At 36.7% G+C, this 18,899-nt stretch overlaps 1 protein-coding gene across 1 annotated transcript in view; it reads left to right on the top strand.

Moving 5' to 3' along the window:
• The first annotated feature begins 65 nt into the window (after positions 1-65).
• SMARCAD1 (SWI/SNF-related, matrix-associated actin-dependent regulator of chromatin, subfamily a, containing DEAD/H box 1) overlaps positions 66-18,899 on the top strand; it is a 73,145-nt gene continuing 54,311 nt past the window's right edge. The window contains exons 1-3 of the mRNA XM_021680429.2: positions 66-275; positions 555-793; positions 14,751-14,928. Of these exons, the coding sequence (XP_021536104.1) occupies positions 604-793; positions 14,751-14,928 (368 nt within the window). The 5' untranslated portion in view covers positions 66-275; positions 555-603. The remainder of the gene's footprint in view (positions 276-554; positions 794-14,750; positions 14,929-18,899) is intronic.

Below are 18,899 nucleotides of genomic sequence, written 5' to 3'. Positions count from 1 at the left end.
ACTCCCCTCCTCTGAACCCTCCCTATGTTTTCTTGATCCTATCAGCTTCCTCTCAGCTGGGATCGCGCCGCGTCAACTTCCGGGCGGGTGCCCGCCAGTACGGCCTCCGCCGCTCCCCTTCTTTGGCCCCTTTGTGTCCCCGCAGTATCGCGGCGCGGGCCCTGGCACGTCCTTTCTCGAGGCAGGGAGCACCATAGTGCAGGGAGCCTCTCCCTGTGGGCGGGCGCGCGGCCCGCAGGGGGGTTAGAGTGGGGAACGTGCCTGCGCGTGCTGGGGTAAGAGGAGGTTGCACGAGGGTCAGCGTGTGGTTCGAGGAAGGCGGGGCGGGGAGGGGGGAGACGAATGGGAGTAGAAAGAGCAATGGAAATTTTAAGAAAGATATCCCTGTCCACCTTCTGATTATTGTGGCCTAACAATGAGGCGCAGCCATAATAGTCATTCTGTGCCACTGGCATGTTTGCGTGCTCTTAATTGCCTTGGGAATGAACTGCTAAGGCTTTGTATTTTATATTGTTTTCATGGCCTCTTTTTCTCTTTTTATTTTCTTCCTGCAGATAGTTCATTTAAAGCTCTTAATTCTACAGGGTGGTGGTTTCGACCAATATGAATCTTTTCAACTTGGACCGTTTTCGCTTTGAGAAAAGGAGTAAGATTGAGGAAGTGCCCGAAGCAGCCCCTCAACCCTCCCAGCCTGGCCCTTCTTCACCAATTTCTCTTAGTGCTGAAGAGGAGAATGCTGAAGGGGAAGTTAGCAGGGCAGGCACACCTGATTCAGATATAACTGAAAAAACAGGTGAGTTATATTGTTGCAAATTGATGTAGCATCAGGAGGTATTTTTAAAAGATGAAAGGCGGAAGAGAGTCTAATATTCTTGATGTCGTACATACTAATATATTGTCCTCCACCTTGCCCTTTAAGATACCGCTTTGGGGCTGCCATAGGCACCATATACCTACCGTCAACTGAGCATCCATGGCTTCTTCAGTTTTGTATAAGTTCTTGGAATATGGCCCAGTGATGGAAATTGATGTCTGAATTTAGGTCATCCTTAGGTCAGAATAGTTGCCACTGGAAGAGAAACTAGGTGATTCAGACCAATGATGTAGACTTTGAGTTTGTTATTTGGCCAGGTGTTTACATTCATCTCAGTATTTTTCAAAAAAATACTGCTCACTTAATATGAACCAGACTTTACTCAAGGTGCATGAAGACAACCTCTGGACAAATGAAGAGCAGATCACATTCAGATTTTGCCACCATATGACTTCCTGGAGACCCCAAGGGTGTGAATGAGTAATTGGTATTCTTCAAGGTGAAAGAACCATTTTTAACCTCTTCAGCAGATTGTCCCAGACAATGGGATTTGAGAGGAGGCCAAAAATGAGCATTTCCATTTTAGTCTGTGTTCTTTGAACAGTTAACAGGATATATTTGAACTCTTATGTTTTAGGCACTGTGCGGAGTGCTTCACATTCTCTCATTTAATTTGCACAGCAATCCTACAAGATATGCACATTTTGCAGAAATGAGACCCAAGGAGGTTAAGTTGTTAGGAACTTGATAGACCTGGAACTCAAATCCAGTCAGTCTAGTTCCTGAGCATAAACTTTTAATTGTTTACATTATGCAGTTTCTTATGAAGGGTGGAAGGAATATTAGAAGTTTTATTTTAATGTTTATTTTAGTGATACCTTTTTTTAATGCAAAACTCCGTATTTCCCAAGCAGCTTTTATGCTGATGTGGCCCTGACAAGATTGGTAATACATATGTTGTTATCATTGGTATCTTATTTTGTTTGCTAGTCTTCTATTTAACTGTACCAGTGATGGCAGACTCCCCACACATTATCTCTTGAATGACATTTAAAAATCTTTGGGTGTAATTGGAACATGGTGGAATGATTTGGTAGGTTGAATTATATGGGACTGAGGAGTCATAATTTTGAAAGGCTTTGTTTGTATAAAAGGTTCTGAACTCGTCCAGATTCTGTGGGGAACCACTGAAGCTCAGGAGTGCTGTCTCTTTGTTCGTTCTTTCAATAGGTGTTTACTTTGCAAAACATGCCGTAGTTAATGTGTAGATATCCCAGTACGTTAATATTTTAACAATCAATATATGAATTTGTTTCTTACGTAGTTGGGGCTGGGAAGGCCAGCATGTAGGCATGGGATTTTGAGTCCTTAGAAGTCTCTACTGCTTCATTTTAGTTAAATGGGACATTGGACAAATTACTTAAAATCTGAGATTAACATTTTTTTCATCTGTAGAATAAAAAGTACTTTGTAAACTGGAACACAGTGAAATGTTTTATCTATCAGTATTAGTAATGTGAAATTCTTAATTGTCTCTTCTAATCAGAAGATGCTGCTATACCTTTTTTTTTTTGTCCTGTTTAAGGAGATTTCATTCATCTTTATTGGTTTTTTTTTTCTCATATGTAAATTCCTCTTATAAGCTGAGATTGCCTTTAGGGATCACATGGTTAATCTTAATGACATTGGGAAATATGAAAATTAAGTTTGTTGTGGGAATGGTGAGAATTCATCCTACTGGGAATAGAGAGCTTTAAGAAAAGATGATTGCAGATGGTACTGTGAATTTGGGAGAATATTGAAAACGAAAGCTAGGTTTTGGTTTTACATTGTAGTTATTAGAGATCCATTAAAGCCTTCACAGATAGAAGGGTAGAATGGTGAAAGAAAGTTGTTTTGTTAAACCAGTCTAGCCGTCCTGAGTACTGCACTTTGTTAGAGGGTAAGTTTTGAAGAGAGATAATTCAATTAGGAAGTAGAAAGAACAGTAGAAATGGAGAAGAAAGAGATATGAGAGAGATGAGAGAGAGTGTCCTGGGATCTAGCCCCGCATTGGACTCCCTGCTTAGCAAGGAGCCTGCTTCTCCCTCTCCCCCTGCTTGTGCACATGCACACGCGTGTGTGCGCGTGCTCTCTCTGTCAGATAGATAAATGAAGTCTTCAAGAATTTTAGGTAATTGAAAAAAATGGTAGTTTCGTACATCAGAATAGGTATAAAGTACCCGTTCTAACCCATTGGGCATGCCTTTAAAAATTCAAATAAGACTTAAATGTCCTGTCCCTAATTTAGCATGTTGGACGAGACCTAAGGCAACTTAACATAGAGGTGGGGAATTCTGAATTGAGTGTTGAAGCTTGGGCCTGTATACAGGATGAGATACTGAAGCTGGTTTAGGATCCTGACTAGAGATGGAGATTAGGGAATCATTGGTGGGATATGGATTTTGACCTTACTTCCTTTATCATCATATGGTAACTACTTATTCTGCCATTGTATGATAATGCTGTGTTTGCTTATTTACAATAGAATGTTAGGGTCTAAATCCGGTCTAAATCACCTATTTCTTTTTTTTATTATTTTTTAATTTTTTATTGTTATGTTAATCCCCATACATTACATCATTAGTTTTAGACGTAGTGTTCCATGATTCATTGTTTGTGCATAACACCCAGTGCTCCATGCAGAACGTGCCCTCCTCAATACCCATCACCAGACTAACCCAACCTCCCACCCCCCTCCCCTCTAGAACCCTCAGTTTTTTTTTCAGAGTCCATTGTCTCTCATGGTTCGTCTACCCCTCCTATTTCCCCCCCCTTCATTCTTCCCCTCCTGCTACCTTCTTTTTTTTTTCTCTTAACATATATTGCATTATTTGTTTCAGAGGTACAGATCTGGGATTCAACAGTCTTGCACAATTCACAGCGCTCACCATAGCACATACCCTCCCCAGTGTCTATCACCCAACCACCCCATCCCTCCCACCCCACCCCCCACTCCAGCAACCCTCAGTTTGTTTCCTGAGATTAAGAATTCCTCATATCAGTGAGGTCATATGATACATGTCATTCTCTGAACAGAATGGAAATTGTAAAAATTACCTGTCATGACTCTTTTAGCTAACCCTTTTAATTTTACCAATATGAATTAAGATTTTATTTCCTACCACTCTCTTTCAGTTACTGTGCCACAGCCACACCTTTTCTTAAATATGCCAAGGACAGTGCCATCTTTCCTTCTTACTCTTTTCTTCCTCCAAGACCCTTCCTGCTGATATATGCATATGACTGTGGGCTTAGTGAAATATTTACTGTCTTTAGAAGCCCTTCCCCTGATCATACTCTTTGAAATAGCAACTCTTCCCCCCCGCCCCCAGTTTTACACATCTGTTTTTCTATGTAGTATTTATTTTTACCTAACATGATTCTATATATTTGTGTCTCCCTTATTAGAATATAAGATCCATGTGAGCAGAGACTTTGTCCTGTTCACCATTGTGCAGAGCAGTGACTGGCACATAGTAAGCTCTTAGTAAATATGTGCTGAAGGAAGGAGTATTGAGTGATAAGTGGGCGATACTAGTACTTTTTTGTTTTGTTTTTTTGTTTTTTAAAGATTTTATTTATTTATTTGAGACAGAGAGAATGAGATACAGAGAGCATGAGAGGGAGGAGGGTCAGAGGGAGAAGCAGGCTCCCTGCCGAGCAGGGAGCCCGATGCCGGACTCGATCCCGGGACTCCAGGATCATGACCTGAGCCGAAGGCAGTCGCTTAACCAACTGAGCCACCCAGGCGCCCCGATACTAGTACTTTGTACAAATTTTTAAAAGTATCCTTCCTCTTAATGATCTTGAAACAGTCCCATAGCCATCAGGCATTCTTCAGTCATGGTTACTTGAAACTGTTTTTGATGGAGGATGGTCTTCCTTCATCCAGCCTTTGGATATGGGGGCATACGCTTAACTTGTGGGCACCTCTCCTTCCCGTGTTTATTTTGCCCTCTTGGTGTCCAGTTATTAATGGTTATTGCTTGTTTACACATTCTTTTTTTCTTTTGACCTTTTTGAGAGCACAGCAGGTTTCGAGGAAATAAAATAATGGCAGATGAGTGACAGAGGAGAGAGCTTATTATGTTTTATGCATAAAGAGTAAAAATAAGAGCAAAGCTTGATCTCAAGGAACACCAGGAGGAAGGAACATATAAATACATATAGTTAAAATAGTACAGTGTAATAACTCAGGAAAATATTAAGCAATATAGAAGCACAATCCATTTCAGAAATGATTATTCTTGGAGAGGATCAAGAAAAGTCACAGAGAGATGACTTTGAATCAGTGAATCAGTGCTTATTTGGTGAACAAGAATGAAAATATTCATTGCTTAGAAGAGTGATACATCTGTGGGAAGGGAGGTTATCTGTGGAAGAGGAGGTTTAGGGCAGGTATAGATGAAACTGAGAAGATAGAAATGTAAACTGCTGGGTTGTGAGGGGACTTTATATGCTATGCCAGGAAGGATGGACTTTTTTTGGTACACACTAGAGAGCATTTCGGCATGGGAAGACCATTGATGAAGCTGTTGAATTAATTGAAGCCTAAGTGTAGGAAAATGTTAGTAGAATAGAGGAGGCATTTTAGGGAAGTTTTATATTTCAGTATTTGATGGTATTTGGTGATAGTTAAATGTAGAGGGTTTAAAGATAACTCAGATGTTTCTTGCTTAGACAGCTGGGTGATGGGCACTGTCAACTGAATTAGGCAGTGCATTTGGGAGAAATATACTTAAACATGTTGAGTTCAGTTCTCCTGTTTCAGAAATGAGGTCTAGTAGAGGTTTGTAGCTCAAAGATGGTTGGAACCTGAGAAATCAACTTTCAAGGGGACATAATTATGGCAGTTAACCAAAAATACCCCCAAAGCAAGGCATATAGTAAAAAATATCAACATTTAATGGTGGACAAATGAAGGCAAACCAATGAAGATAATAAAGGATTACTTGAATATTCATAGAAAATGATAGTACTCTGAAAGCTAAAGAAAGACCAATTTCCAGTTTTGTGTATAGTGAACAGTATCAAATACTGTAGAGAAGTCAGATTGGATGGGGGACTGATCAGAGATCACTTTCCTTGGAAATTAAATGTTATTGTTGACCTTTAGTAGACAGTTTCACTAGAAAGGTAAGGAAATGAAGACTAGTCTTTCAAGAAGAAGAGGGAAACAGCTTGACAGTACAGCAATGTCAAAAGAAGATGTTTCAGGATTGTTGAAAATTGAGCATATTTGTTGGCCTAGGGGAAAAAGCTAGTGGAGAGGGAAAGGATGAAGGGAGGGGAGGTATCTGAAGACAGGCATCTAGGGCATAGGAACAGGTGCACAGCTGGACTGTTTAACGTTGCAAAGGAATAGAGACACGTTTTATCTGGGGAGAAAAAGTGATAAAAATAAATGGGTTAATCAATTATTTTGAGGTTGGAATGGAGGAAAGTTTTAGTAAATGCTTGATTAATTTCTTTCCTTAGTGAAGTAGATTCAGTCTCCTAAAATGATTGCCATTTCAGTGTGGTGGTCATGTTGAAAGTAACAGTTGTTAATAAGAGAAATTTCAAAATTATTCCAGTTAATCAAAAAGATCCTCCATCCCCCCCCCCAAAAATAAAAGCTTTCCAGAGAGCACTGCTCTATCATACAGGTTGTATGATCTTGTGTAAGACATCAGCATTTTTGGACTTCACTTCCTTTGCCTGGATGTTCTCTGAAGTCCCTGCAAGCAGTAAAACGGGTATGTCCTTTGAATAATGGAGCTGAATGTATCATTTTAGCATCATGATTTTATAACCATTGGGTGATACTTCGGGGTTTTTTTTGTTTGTTTGTTTTAGGTGTGTGTGGCCAAAATGCAAATCTTTACTATGTCTTTGGATAGTTATTCTGATTTCTTCATGTCTGCAAGTGTTAGTTGACAAGCAGTACTTGGTAGAAGGCTAAGTGCTGAATTATTATTTTTTGGGGGGGGATTTTATTTATTTATTTGACAGAGAGACAGCGAGAGAGGGAACACAAGCAGGAGGGAGTGGGAAGGGAGAAGCAGGCTTCCCGCTGAGCAGAGAGCCCAATACGGGGCTTGATCCCAGGACCCTGGGATCATGACCTGAGCTGAAGGTGGGTGCTTCACCAACTGAGCCACCCAGGCACCCAGTGCTGAATTATTTTAACAGAAGAAAGTACAATGAGTACTCATACTTAAGTAAAAATCTTAAGTACATTTTAAGTGTATACTTTCTTCTGTGTTTTCTCTACCTTCTTACTCTCCATGCTTAGCTATTGTTTTCTTCAAAATAAAATGTTATATATAAAAGATGCAGTATTGTATAATGAAGAATATTCTATAATCCTTTAGTTTTGGTGTTTATTTTCACATTTTTTTTCTGCCTGTATATATTCCAGGTTTTTGTTTTTATTTATGTTATATATAATATTTATGCTATACCTCAGTTTTTTAAAATGATTACAGTGTCTTATATAGATATAATTCATGTAGTTTTCTATTAATGGACATTGGTTAGTTGGGTTTTTCTTTTTTTTTTTTGCTGTCAAAAGAAGGCTATAATGACCATCCTTTTAACAGATTTTTTAGCTTGTATTCAGTCTGAAGAAAAATTCTTGGAAAAGGAATTGTCAGATTAGAGTGAATATTAGTAATATTTTAGTAATTGCCAAGTTACCATACACAGAAGTTTTACCACTTTGCACCAGACTACAGCTTGGTTTTTAGATGTATACTTTTTCGTACTAGGTCAAAATATTGCAAACCTTTTTAATCTTTACCAGGGAATTAAATTACTTTACTTTTATTCTTTACTTTTAAGGTTAAGTATGTTTTCATAAATGTATTAGCCTTCTGGACTTTTTCTGTGTTCCTTTTTCTTTTTTTCTGAAAAATAATTTGTAAGTTTTTTATTCTTTTGATTCCTTATTGTTTGTCATAGAGAAATTTTACATTTTCGTGTGGTCAATTTGTTCATTTCTTTGATGGTTTCTAAGGTTTAGGTCCTTATCAGACAGGCATTCCTTAGTATCACATCATAAATATTTTCATCTGTATTTTATTCTAGCGCATTTGTGTTAATTTTATTTTTATTTGTAAAATATACATAACATAAAATTTACCATCTTAACTGTTAAGTATACAAATCACAGGAGTGTTAGGTACATTCACATTATTGTGCAGTTAATCTTCAGAACTCTTTTTTCATCTTGCAGAAATGAAACTCTGTACCCATTAAACACTTCCCTCCTATCCCCAGCCTGTGGTAACCACCATAGTACTTTTCTTTCTCTGAATTTGACTACTTTAGGCCCATCATAAAAGTGGAATTATACAGGATTTGTCTTTCTGTGACTGGTTTATTTCCCTTTGCATAAAGTTTTTAAGTTCATTCATGTTGTAGCCTGTATCAGAATTTCCTTTTTAAGGCTGAAAAGCATTGTATGTGTATACTACATTTTGTTTATCCATTCATCTGTGGATGGATACTTGGGTTTCTTCTACCTTTTGGTTATTGTGACTTACTGCTATGAAATTTGTGTACAAATATGGGGCGCCTGGGTGGCTCAGTCATTAAGCGTCTGCCTTCGGCTCAGGTCATGATCCCGGGGTTCTGGGATCGAGCCCCGCATCAGGCTCCCTGCTCGGCGGGAAGCCTGCTTCTCCCTCTCCCACTCCCCCTGCTTGTGTTCCCTGTCTCTCTGTGTCTCTCTCTGTCAAATAAATAAAATCTTTAAAAAAAAAAAAAGAAATTTGTGTACAAATATCTCTTGGGACCCTGCTGTCACTTCTTTAGGGTATATACCCGGAAATGGAATTGATAGATCATACAAGAAACCATCACATGTTTTCCATTAATACCTGTACCATTTTATTTTCCCACCAGCAGTAAACAAGGGTTACAGTTTCTCCACATCCTTGCTAATACTTGTTACGTTCTTTTTTTGTTTTTTGTTTCTTTGTTTTGATAGCCAAACTAATGGATCTGAGTCAGGTTTTGCATTGATAACCAAACTAATGGATATGAGTTAGGTTTTGTGTTGATTTTTATTTTAATCTTAAATCTCATCTGGAATGTATAATAAGGACTAAAGAAAGGATGATACAGTTTTCTCCTTTGCTCATTATTTGTCATTTACTAGTCACTTGTTCCAGAATCATTTATTGATAAACCTTTTTTCTTATGAAACATCAGTATACTCTAAATTCTCATGTATATTTGCATCTTATAGGCCACTAATCTAGTTCTCTAGTTTTATATTTGTTTACCCCATTGATAATCATGTTTAGGGTCATAATCTAAAATGTGTCTCTTACAGTGGGTCCCAATCAAAAATGTTTAGAAAGCACTATTGTATGTCTTATTTTTGTGCTGTGTGTTTAAGAGCTTGGAGAAGAGAGTTAAAGCCTCATGTTTGTCTCTTGACTTTTTGCTTTCTGTATCCTGCAGTGTTTATGTCTTTCATTATTAGTATGCAGTTAAGATATATGTTATATTTTTGTTGTAGATCTAATTTCTGTTACTAAAAAGTGTGTCTCTCAAACACTTTTGCTTTGTCCAGTAACAATAGCATGGCTTTGTTTTTCTTTACGTTTTTCCCGTTTATCTTTTCTTTTGGCTTACTTACACCTGAGATGTTTCTTCTTTCTCATTTCATCTTAGAGTGATGTCAGAAACTACTCTTCAGTCTTGTATTTATTAGTGTATTCTTTGTCTTTTTTAGAGCTTTCATCAGAGAAATAGTTTGATTTTAGAAGATGCTAATGGTATTTCTCTTTCTACTGTGACATTCAAATTAAGGCTCCTTAGATTTCACTATCCATTATTTTGGTTACCTTTTAAAACGATAAATCAATGATGTGTTTTAGTTGGTATTCAAAGGAATTGCCTTGAAAATTAGTTGCCATGTTAAAGAATTGAACCATGTAGAGCAACACAACTAGACGATCAGAAATGGCACAGTTTTGTAAGTCTTCAGGACAGATACAGAGGTTTATGTATTTTCATTCTTTGGGAGATAACTTTTATTTATGGGTTATCAAATTAATTTGGACTACTTTAGTGTGAACTCATAATCTCCTGTAGTGATTTTTGCTTGTTTTTAAGTGGCCCTTAATCTTGGACCCTTTGGAAAGGTGAAACCATTGTCAGACTTAAATGCTTCTTTTGTCTTGTGGTAGACTTAGATATGAGAATGGGTACAAGCATACTGGAAAAACTTGGGATATAAGATTGTCTTCTCTTGTGCATACCATTAATGGGGAATTTAGTTTGGAAAAACTCCCTGGAACCTTGGAGTCTTCTTGCATATGCTAATGATGTAGGTTCCCATTACCTTTTGGTAATGAGAAAATATTCGTCTTCTATCTCTAAAATATAATAGGCTTCTTTATGGTCTTTGTACGAAAGGATAGGCTGTTTTCCCTCACGTTCCTGTAGCATTTTGTTTAATCCTTTCTCATGGCACAAATCATATTTCATAACAGTTACTTGTGTACCTGGCTACTTAGCTCTTATTTGTTTCTTTAGGGCAAATTGAACCTTTTTTCTTTAATATATTCCCTACCTCCTGGTACAGTGCCTTAAGCACAGAAGGCAGTCAGCAAATGTCAGAATTTAATAGTAGCTGATGCCTTCATAATTGGTTCAGGGTTTCACCATTGTTTCATTTGTATTTTTCTGTTTCCTCTCTCGTGCTGCTGCTTAAAAGTGCTTGTTTGGCTTGGGTCAGAAACCATTACTTCATTGTTTTGGCCATTCATTGCCTCTTAGCTATTTTTTCTTTTGCTTACTTCTAGAAATAGTCCAAACAGACAAATCTAAGCATTAAGTATTATTCTAATTCTAAATTATTGACTGTGTTGGAAAGTTGATGTTTTTAGATAAACAAGCTCTTATTGTGGCCCATCAGTTTTCAAAGTGTGGTATGTGAACCTTTAGGATCCCTAAGGGCAAACTACTTTCATAATAATACTAAGATACTACTTGCCTTTTTACTATGTTGATGTGTACAAAAGCAGTGGTAAGTAAAACTGCTGGTGCCTTAGCACAAATCAAGGCCAAGACTCCAAACTGTTGTAGTAGTCACTGTATTCTTAAAATTTTTTAAATGTCAGTTTCACTTAAGAATGTTTTTGATAAACAGTAAAAATTGTTGATTTTGGTAAATCTCAACTAAGCAGTAGGTGTCTTTTTAATACTTTTGTGAAACAAAATGTGAACCAGCCTTTGCTGTATACTGAAGTGTGTACAGTGGTTATCTTAAGGGAAAGCATTTGAACAGTTGCTTTCAGTTCTGATTTGAACTTGTCATTTTTTTCACCAAACACCATTTTTACTTAAAAGAATGACTGACAAACTGTAGTTAAGCAGACTTACGTATTTAGCAGACATTTTCTCAAAAAAGGACAGTGAAAGCAAGGAAATAACCAGCAGCATTTATTGCTAGTGATAAAATTCCAGTTTTCAAAGGAGAGTTTGGATTTTGGACTGTGAGTTTGACAATCTTCTGATATTTCAGGATCAATGGTGAGATTAATAAATCTAATTTTTTGATAAAATATCATGAAATGTGTCAACATTTGGAAGATCTGCATTAATCAGCAAGTGAACCAGTATTTTCCAAATGACCAGTGCGCACAATGTTACAAAATAATGCATGGTTTAAAGGTCCATTAAAGTGCAAGATAGACCAGTGGGTTTAAATGTAATAGAACACAAAAGTTTACTCATATGGTTTCAGATTCCACATTGCAACTGACCTTTAAAAAAAAACCTGCCACCTGTCAAATTTGGGTTTAGTATCGAAGAAGAATATCCATAGTATTGTAAAAAGGTTATGAAAAAACTCTTCCTTTCCTAACTGTATATCTGTGTGAAGCGTGATTTTCTTTGTAAACCTAAACAAAAACTATATTACAATAGATGAATTACAGAAGCAGCTAGAACGAAAGATTCTTACAAATATAAAAGAGTATTACTTTTCTCACTAGATTGGGGGGAGAGGGATGGGATGAGGGGATATAGTTTTCATAAAAATATTTGTTTTTATGTAAGCAGTTTAATAAAGTTTTTCAGTTTCTACTTTCTAATATGGTAATATCGTAGATACAACCAACGTAAGCCACATAAGCAAAAACTGTAGGGTCCTCAATTTTTAAGAGTGCAAAGGGTTCTAGTTTGAGAAATGCTATTGTATTGTAACCTTCCCTTATCCTCCATATTATCAAACTACTTCCTCTGTTAGTCACTTACCAGTTGGGCTATGGGGATGTCACTTGGTTCAGAGCTGTGTACAAGTTTAAGGTATATTTTTAGGTAGAGATATGTAGGTATATGTATAGTATATATTATAATATATATAATACAAAATACATAATATAATACAAAATAATGCATTGTATGCATACAGTATGTGTATATATATATATATAATGTATATATTTTGTGGTACATACTACATTACCAGTAAAAGCTCTGAGTAATTGAGTACATGATGGAGAGTAAGCCAAACTTCTTTATTTTTTTTGTCTCGTTAACTAAGCACATTAAGCATGAGTTTTAAAAATCATGTCCTCACTGTATATTTTTGTATTATCTAGAAGAGGAAAAAAATGAGAGAAAATCAAAGATGAATATGTAATCAAGTTCAAGAAACTCTAGTTCTCCTAATACTCATTAACAGATTTTTTAGGACTCCCCTCCTCCAGGCATTTAGGCTTTTAAGTAGCTAGCTTTAAAAAGATTATTATTCATTTTGAATAAAGAGATTTTGAAGAAAACAGACAATTGAAATCATCTTGCCTTAGCCCTTCGAAAATATAAGAAAACAGGACACTGGTTAACATGTTTAGCTGATATGCATTAGCTTTAGGTCAGATTTTTGATACAGTGAACATCTAGTTTTTAATTTTATTTATGATTTGTGATATATCAGGTACACTTGGTAAAAGCAGAATCCATATTACCATTATACTTATTTTATAGGAATTGGGCTGTAATCTTGTTATTCACATAACTATCAGAATTTGTAAGTGTTGCCATGTTTATGGCAGTTAATATAGCTGTGATTTGTTCCAATGCAGAGTTCTTCATCCAGGTTTTTCACTCAACATTTATAAAATTGTTCTTTTGGAAAAAATGTGATTTGCTTTTCAGTTGTGTCGATAGGACTTCATTGTAGGAAGTAAAGATATATCGTTTTAGTGCCCTCCAGGTGAATAGTAGTCATGTAGGCCATGGTTAATATTATTTACAAATATAGCTCATGAGCTTCATTATAATGATTGCTATCATTTTGTGACAGGTATTGGAGACGGCCTGAGTTTTAGAGTATAAGGATTTAGACCTTTACGCATGGATTTCAGATTTGTTACTTCTCCTATATGACTTTGGACAAGTTGCTTTCTCTAAATCTAGTTTATCTATAAAATGTTGATATAATGTGTACCCTCAGGATTATTGTGAGGATTAAAAATGTTTGTGCATCACTTGAGGACTTGATTCTGACTTAGAAAGTAGTTGTCAGTTGATCGTTTTTTACATTGACTCCTTTGAACTAAAGATTCATCTGGTCGTTGCTTTTTAAAATACATTCACTAGACCAAGGCATTGACTACTTTAATATGAATTTCTTAAATGTGATCTTTTCCTTCTCAAATATGTAAGGGAGAATGGTGGTTTTCTGGGGGAAGGGAGAATAATTTTGGAACTCTGCTATTCAAGAGAAGAGACCTTGGTAAAATATTTTACTCACCTGTTTTGAATGAGCCAAAATTTTTAGCTTATGAGGACTGCCATAACAAAATATAATACCAGGTAGCTTAAACAACATACCTTTATTTTGTTACATGGCTGGAGGCCAAAAACCCAGGATCCAGGTTGTTTCTTCTTTTTTTTTTTTTAAAGATTTTATTTATTTATTTGAGAGAGAGAATGAGATAGAGAGAGCATGAGAGGGAGGAGGGTCGGAGGGAGAAGCAGACTCCCTGCCGAGCAGGGAGCCCGACGCGGGACTCGATCCCGGGACTCCAGGATCATGACCTGAGCCGAAGGCAGTCGCTTAACCAACTGAGCCACCCAGGAGCCCCAGGTTGTTTCTTCTGAGGACTTTCTCCAGGGCTTGCAGATGGCCACCTTCTCACTGTGTCCTCACATGACCTTCCCTTCATGCACACATCTTTTGTCTCTCTCTCTCTCTTCTTATGACATCAGTCTTAACTGGATGAGGGCCTCCACCGAAGCAGCCTCATTTTAACTCAGTCTCCTTTTTGAAGACCCTATCTCTAAATATGTTACATTCTGAGGTTACTGGGGGTTGAAACTTAAGAATTTTGGAGGGGCCCTAATTCAGCCCATAACACCAACATTTGCTTAAGAGGTAATGTGTATTGAATACGGGCTATGTGCCAATGACTGAACCAAATGCTTAATATATATCTTTTGATTTTATGTTCACATGAGCCCTGTGATTATTAGCATCTCTATTTTACAGGTGAGGACACTGAGGTTTGGGGTGATTGCATAACTTGGCTAAGAGACAGGATTGGAGTACAAGTCTTTTGGTCTGTAGTGTCCATGTTCATTTAGGCCAGAACTGGGTACTAGGAAATAAAAGCACAGAGAGAAGATGATGACACTATAACACACAAACTCCTCTTTTGCAATTCCCACTAGGGTCTTGCAAGTAAATTAACCTGTGAAATGGAAAATCATTTAACATCAGCCCTGGTTTGACTGTTAATATTTTCTTAAAAACTGGTGGGAATTTTTGGTTTTAGGATGGAAACAGTGAACAAATTAGAGATTTTTAGCACATGATTATAATTATCAAAAAACATTTATTTTCAAGTTGCTCAAAATGCCTTTCTCCTTTTTTTTTCTTTTGCAGAAGATTCTAGTGTTCCAGAAACTGCAGAAAATGAAAGAAAAGCTAGTATCTCATATTTCAAGAATCAAAGAGGAATACAGTATATTGATTTGTCTTCTGATAGTGAAGATATCGTTTCCCCAAATTGCTCCAGTACAGTTCAAGAGAAAAAATTCAACAAAGACACAGTAATTATAGTGTAAGCAGCTTAATAGATTCATTCATTATATTTGCCTACGTAAGAAGTTTTTCAAGAAAAAGTTATTTAATTTGAAAAATAGTTTGGTGACTTCTCTTTTTTCTTTCTTTTTTGCCTTTTCTCTATTGCATCTTGGTTATTTTTCCCTAACTTAGAACTGTAGAGAGGTATTGTGTGTGTGTGTGTGTGTGTGTGTACGTGCACGCATGCGCGTGTGCATGTTTCTGGATAACACTGATTTTCAATAAAAAGTTTATAGTGAGAGCAGATAATTTAGTTTTTTTAATCCTCCATAAATAGGGAAATTATTTTAACATGTACCTTTGATCATCTATAATTTCTTTATGGTCTATTCTTGAATCCCAGAGTCAAATTGTTTTAACATTTTTTGGGTACATTCTGTGGAGTAGCACAGAGCTTGTATTATAGTCAGGTAGAAAGACAATAAACAAACAATGTAGTATGCGAAATAATAAATATTATGACCAAAACGGAAGGAAAATAATGGAGTTCAGGGCCAGGGGTAGGAGGTATGGTTTCTAAAGAGCACAGTTGGAAAAAAGCTTTATTGAGAAGATGATGCTTGGGTAGAGATCTGAAGGGGTTAAAAAAGTGTGAACCATATGGATATGAGGGTGGGGGGGGCAGGAGTGGAGTATTCTGGTCATTGGAAATAACTTGTTTAATGACCCTGAAGTGGTATTATACCTGATGTTTCTAAGGAAAGTAGGGGGCAGATGAATCAGAGAGAAAGACCTAAGGTCACAAGGTAAGCAGCAGGTTAGAAGAGGGATTTAATTATCTTAAACCCATAGGCTGTTTGGCTTTTACTCTGAATGAGATAGAAAGCTAATGAATGGAGTGTATTGAGCAGAGGGGTAAATTATTTCATTCACATGTTTAAAAGGTATTTGAGACTATAGGGGAGCAGTACTAGAAGCATGTATACTATTGTAATAACCCAGGCCAGAAATGATGGACACTTAGACAAGGCTACTACTTGTGGGGATGATTAGAAGGGGTTAGATTCTGTATTTACTTTGAAGGTAGAGCAGAGAGGTTTTATTGTTGGATTTTGGGTGGGAGAGAAGGGAGCGAAGGATGACCCTAAGATTGGCCTGAGCAACTGGAAGGATGGAATTACCATTAACTGAGATAAGGAAGACTGTTTTGGGTGTGGTAGGCTTCCTTTTGAAGGAAAGTTTGGCAGTTCAGTCTTAAACATGCTGTGATTGGGAAGACTCTTAGACATCTAGACGGGAGATGTCAAGTAGGCAATTGGATTTGTGACATTTGAGTTTTTGGGGGGAGGTCTGGTTAACATCTAAATTTAGGAATTGTCAGAATATAGATTTGATATTTAAAGTTATAAGATGAAATCACTAAGAGATACTAGTATAGCTGGAAAAAAGATCTCCTGGTTGAAGGACTCAGGCCAGCGGAACTTGGGATTTTAGGAACAGGGAGATGAGAAATCTGTGGAGGTTCTGAGAAGGAATAGTTGTTGAGGTAAAAGTCAAAGGGTTGTGTGCTCAGAAGCTAAGCTAAGAAAATGCTGCAAGAAGGAGCCAAGAGATCGAGACTGTCTGCTGATGATAATTTCCTCTTAAAATGAACTTTTTGTAAATAAGCCATAATGAACATGCCTTTCTCCTGAAATTCACTCTGAAATAAAAATTAGTGAAGATCCTGCATGGTTAAGTGTGTTAGATTCACATTTACCTGCTAAGAACAAGGTCTTTCTCTTACATTACAAAGGAAGCAGTCAAATTCAGAAATACCAATTAACATTGGCACAGTACAGGTGTCTATAGTACATATTTAAATATTACCAGTTAATCCCACGTTCAAAAGTACTGGTTTGTAAATAAGGATTGTGCTCTAGAATGCAAGTCAGTGTACCAGTTTCTTCGCCAGGAAAGTATTATAAGGAAAAATCGGCTCGACTAAGTTATATGCTTAGTAATGTAGTTGTTTTACCTTCTGGTGTAAATTCCTTATCTTGTTATCGATGGATAACAGTGTGAGCTTAAGAACTAGCAGTTAGTCCTTGGACCGTATTTTAAGTAAGTACTTTATAGTTATTTTTTCCTCAGTATCATGTTGGATTTTTTTTAAAACAGTATCCTGTGTCTTTAGTCTCATTTTCTCTGAAACAGTTTCTCAGCCTTTTTTTTATTTCTCATGTCATTGGCCTTTGAAGGTTAAGAGGCCTTTTTTTTTTTTTTTTTAAAGATTTTATTTATTTATTTGAGACAGAGAGAATGAGAGACAGAGAGCATGAGAGGGAGGAGGGTCAGAGGGAGAAGCAGACTCCCTGCCGAGCAGGGAGCCCGATGCGGGACTCGATCCTGGGACTCCAGGATCATGACCTGAGCCGAAGGCAGTCGCTTAACCAACTGAGCCACCCAGGCACCCAAGAGGCCATTTTTTAAGGAGGCTTCTCAATTTGTACTTAGCTGATTTTCTTCATGATTAAATTTAGGTTAAGTGGTAGGAATGCTACATAAATGATTTTGTGTCCTCAGTGTGTCATGTTACAAGGCACACTGATAGCAATTTGTCTCTTTATTGGTGAAGTGAACTTGGATTACTCAGAAACCTGCCAGCTTTCTCCTAAAGAGTTACTATTTTCCCCTTTGTAGTGATTAATCTATTGGCAGATACTTTGACCTTATTCCTTAGCAGACTTTTACTCAGTAGTTTTAGTACCTGTTGATGATTCTTACCTGAATCATTACTTAAATGTGGGTTGTGAATTGGTGGTATTTTAACTAGCATTTCAGATCTTATATTTTAATTATTTGGTATTCTAATATAAAGAAGGGTTTTCTGTTTTTCCCCATTCATTTATTTATATAGTATTTATATAGTATGAGTAAGTATCAAAATGGAATCATAGATATTTATTTGTTCAGTGGGTTGTAATTTACTTACTGTCATTATTCATTTTGGTGCCCAAATTGCTAAATTTTGGCAGTTGAGGGCCCTTCTAGGCAGGCTCTGGTTTTGAGAGGTTCCTGTTATTTTATGAGCCTTTCCCTTCTGGCAAAAGATGGTACAGACTAACAATATCCCTACCCTAGGCCTGAATTTAGAATTCGCCATTTCTCCAAGAAACACTGGTTCCTTTTATATTTCTTTCTTTTCTTTTCTTTTCTTTTTTTTTTGCACTGGTTCCTTTTATTAGAGAATGGTATTTGGAAATCTGGGGACTAGGAGTGTTCTTTCTTTGCTATCAGGTGAGGCAGGGGTTATGTCATTGCCCTTTTCAGCTATATGAACTAGGAAATATGAGGGGAATGTGTGTGTCTTGTTTTTTTTTGGTGTGTGTTTAAATTATGAGTTTTTAATGATAACCTTTAATTCTAATCTACCACTACAAGGCTTTTCCTTGGCTCTCCTTCTATATTTCCTTTTCTGACATTGAGAACTCTGGCTTCTTGCAATATCAGTTTATTTCTTAACTTGCTCAGTCATCCAGTATACATAAAATAGTTTCAGAATTGCTGTAATCATACCATTTGACCATTAAGCCTACTAAGTAGAGTTAAATTTTGTTTATAGGTTTGTTTTGTCTTTAGATTGAAGGTATGTGGTCAAAGTATTGAGATTACTTAACGTTTTCTCTGTTATTGATTTGAAATATAGTTCAGTTTATTAATTTCTGTTTGTATTCCTTTTAAGGTTTTTTCCTTATCCCTCTTTTAAATTTTACTTTTGAATATTTAAAATATTAAGGCTTTAGAAATCAAAACTCTGCATAGAATGTGCTCAGAAAAGTATTATCTCTCTTCCTTTTTCTTGTAATACCCACTGTCATCCACCTCAGAACTAACCAGTTTAGTTTTTCATCATACTTTTTCTTCCATGTATCTTTTTTCTCCTTCCTTCCTTCCTGCTTTCCTTCCTTCCTTTTTTTTTTTTTTTTTTTTTTTTTTTAAGAGAGAGAGGAAGAGTGCACATCCATG

The sequence above is a fragment of the Neomonachus schauinslandi genome, chromosome 2 (genome assembly GCF_002201575.2).
Source record: "Neomonachus schauinslandi chromosome 2, ASM220157v2, whole genome shotgun sequence".
NCBI classification, from domain to species: Eukaryota; Metazoa; Chordata; class Mammalia; order Carnivora; family Phocidae; genus Neomonachus; species Neomonachus schauinslandi.
This window is presented reverse-complemented; position numbering and strand designations above follow the sequence as displayed.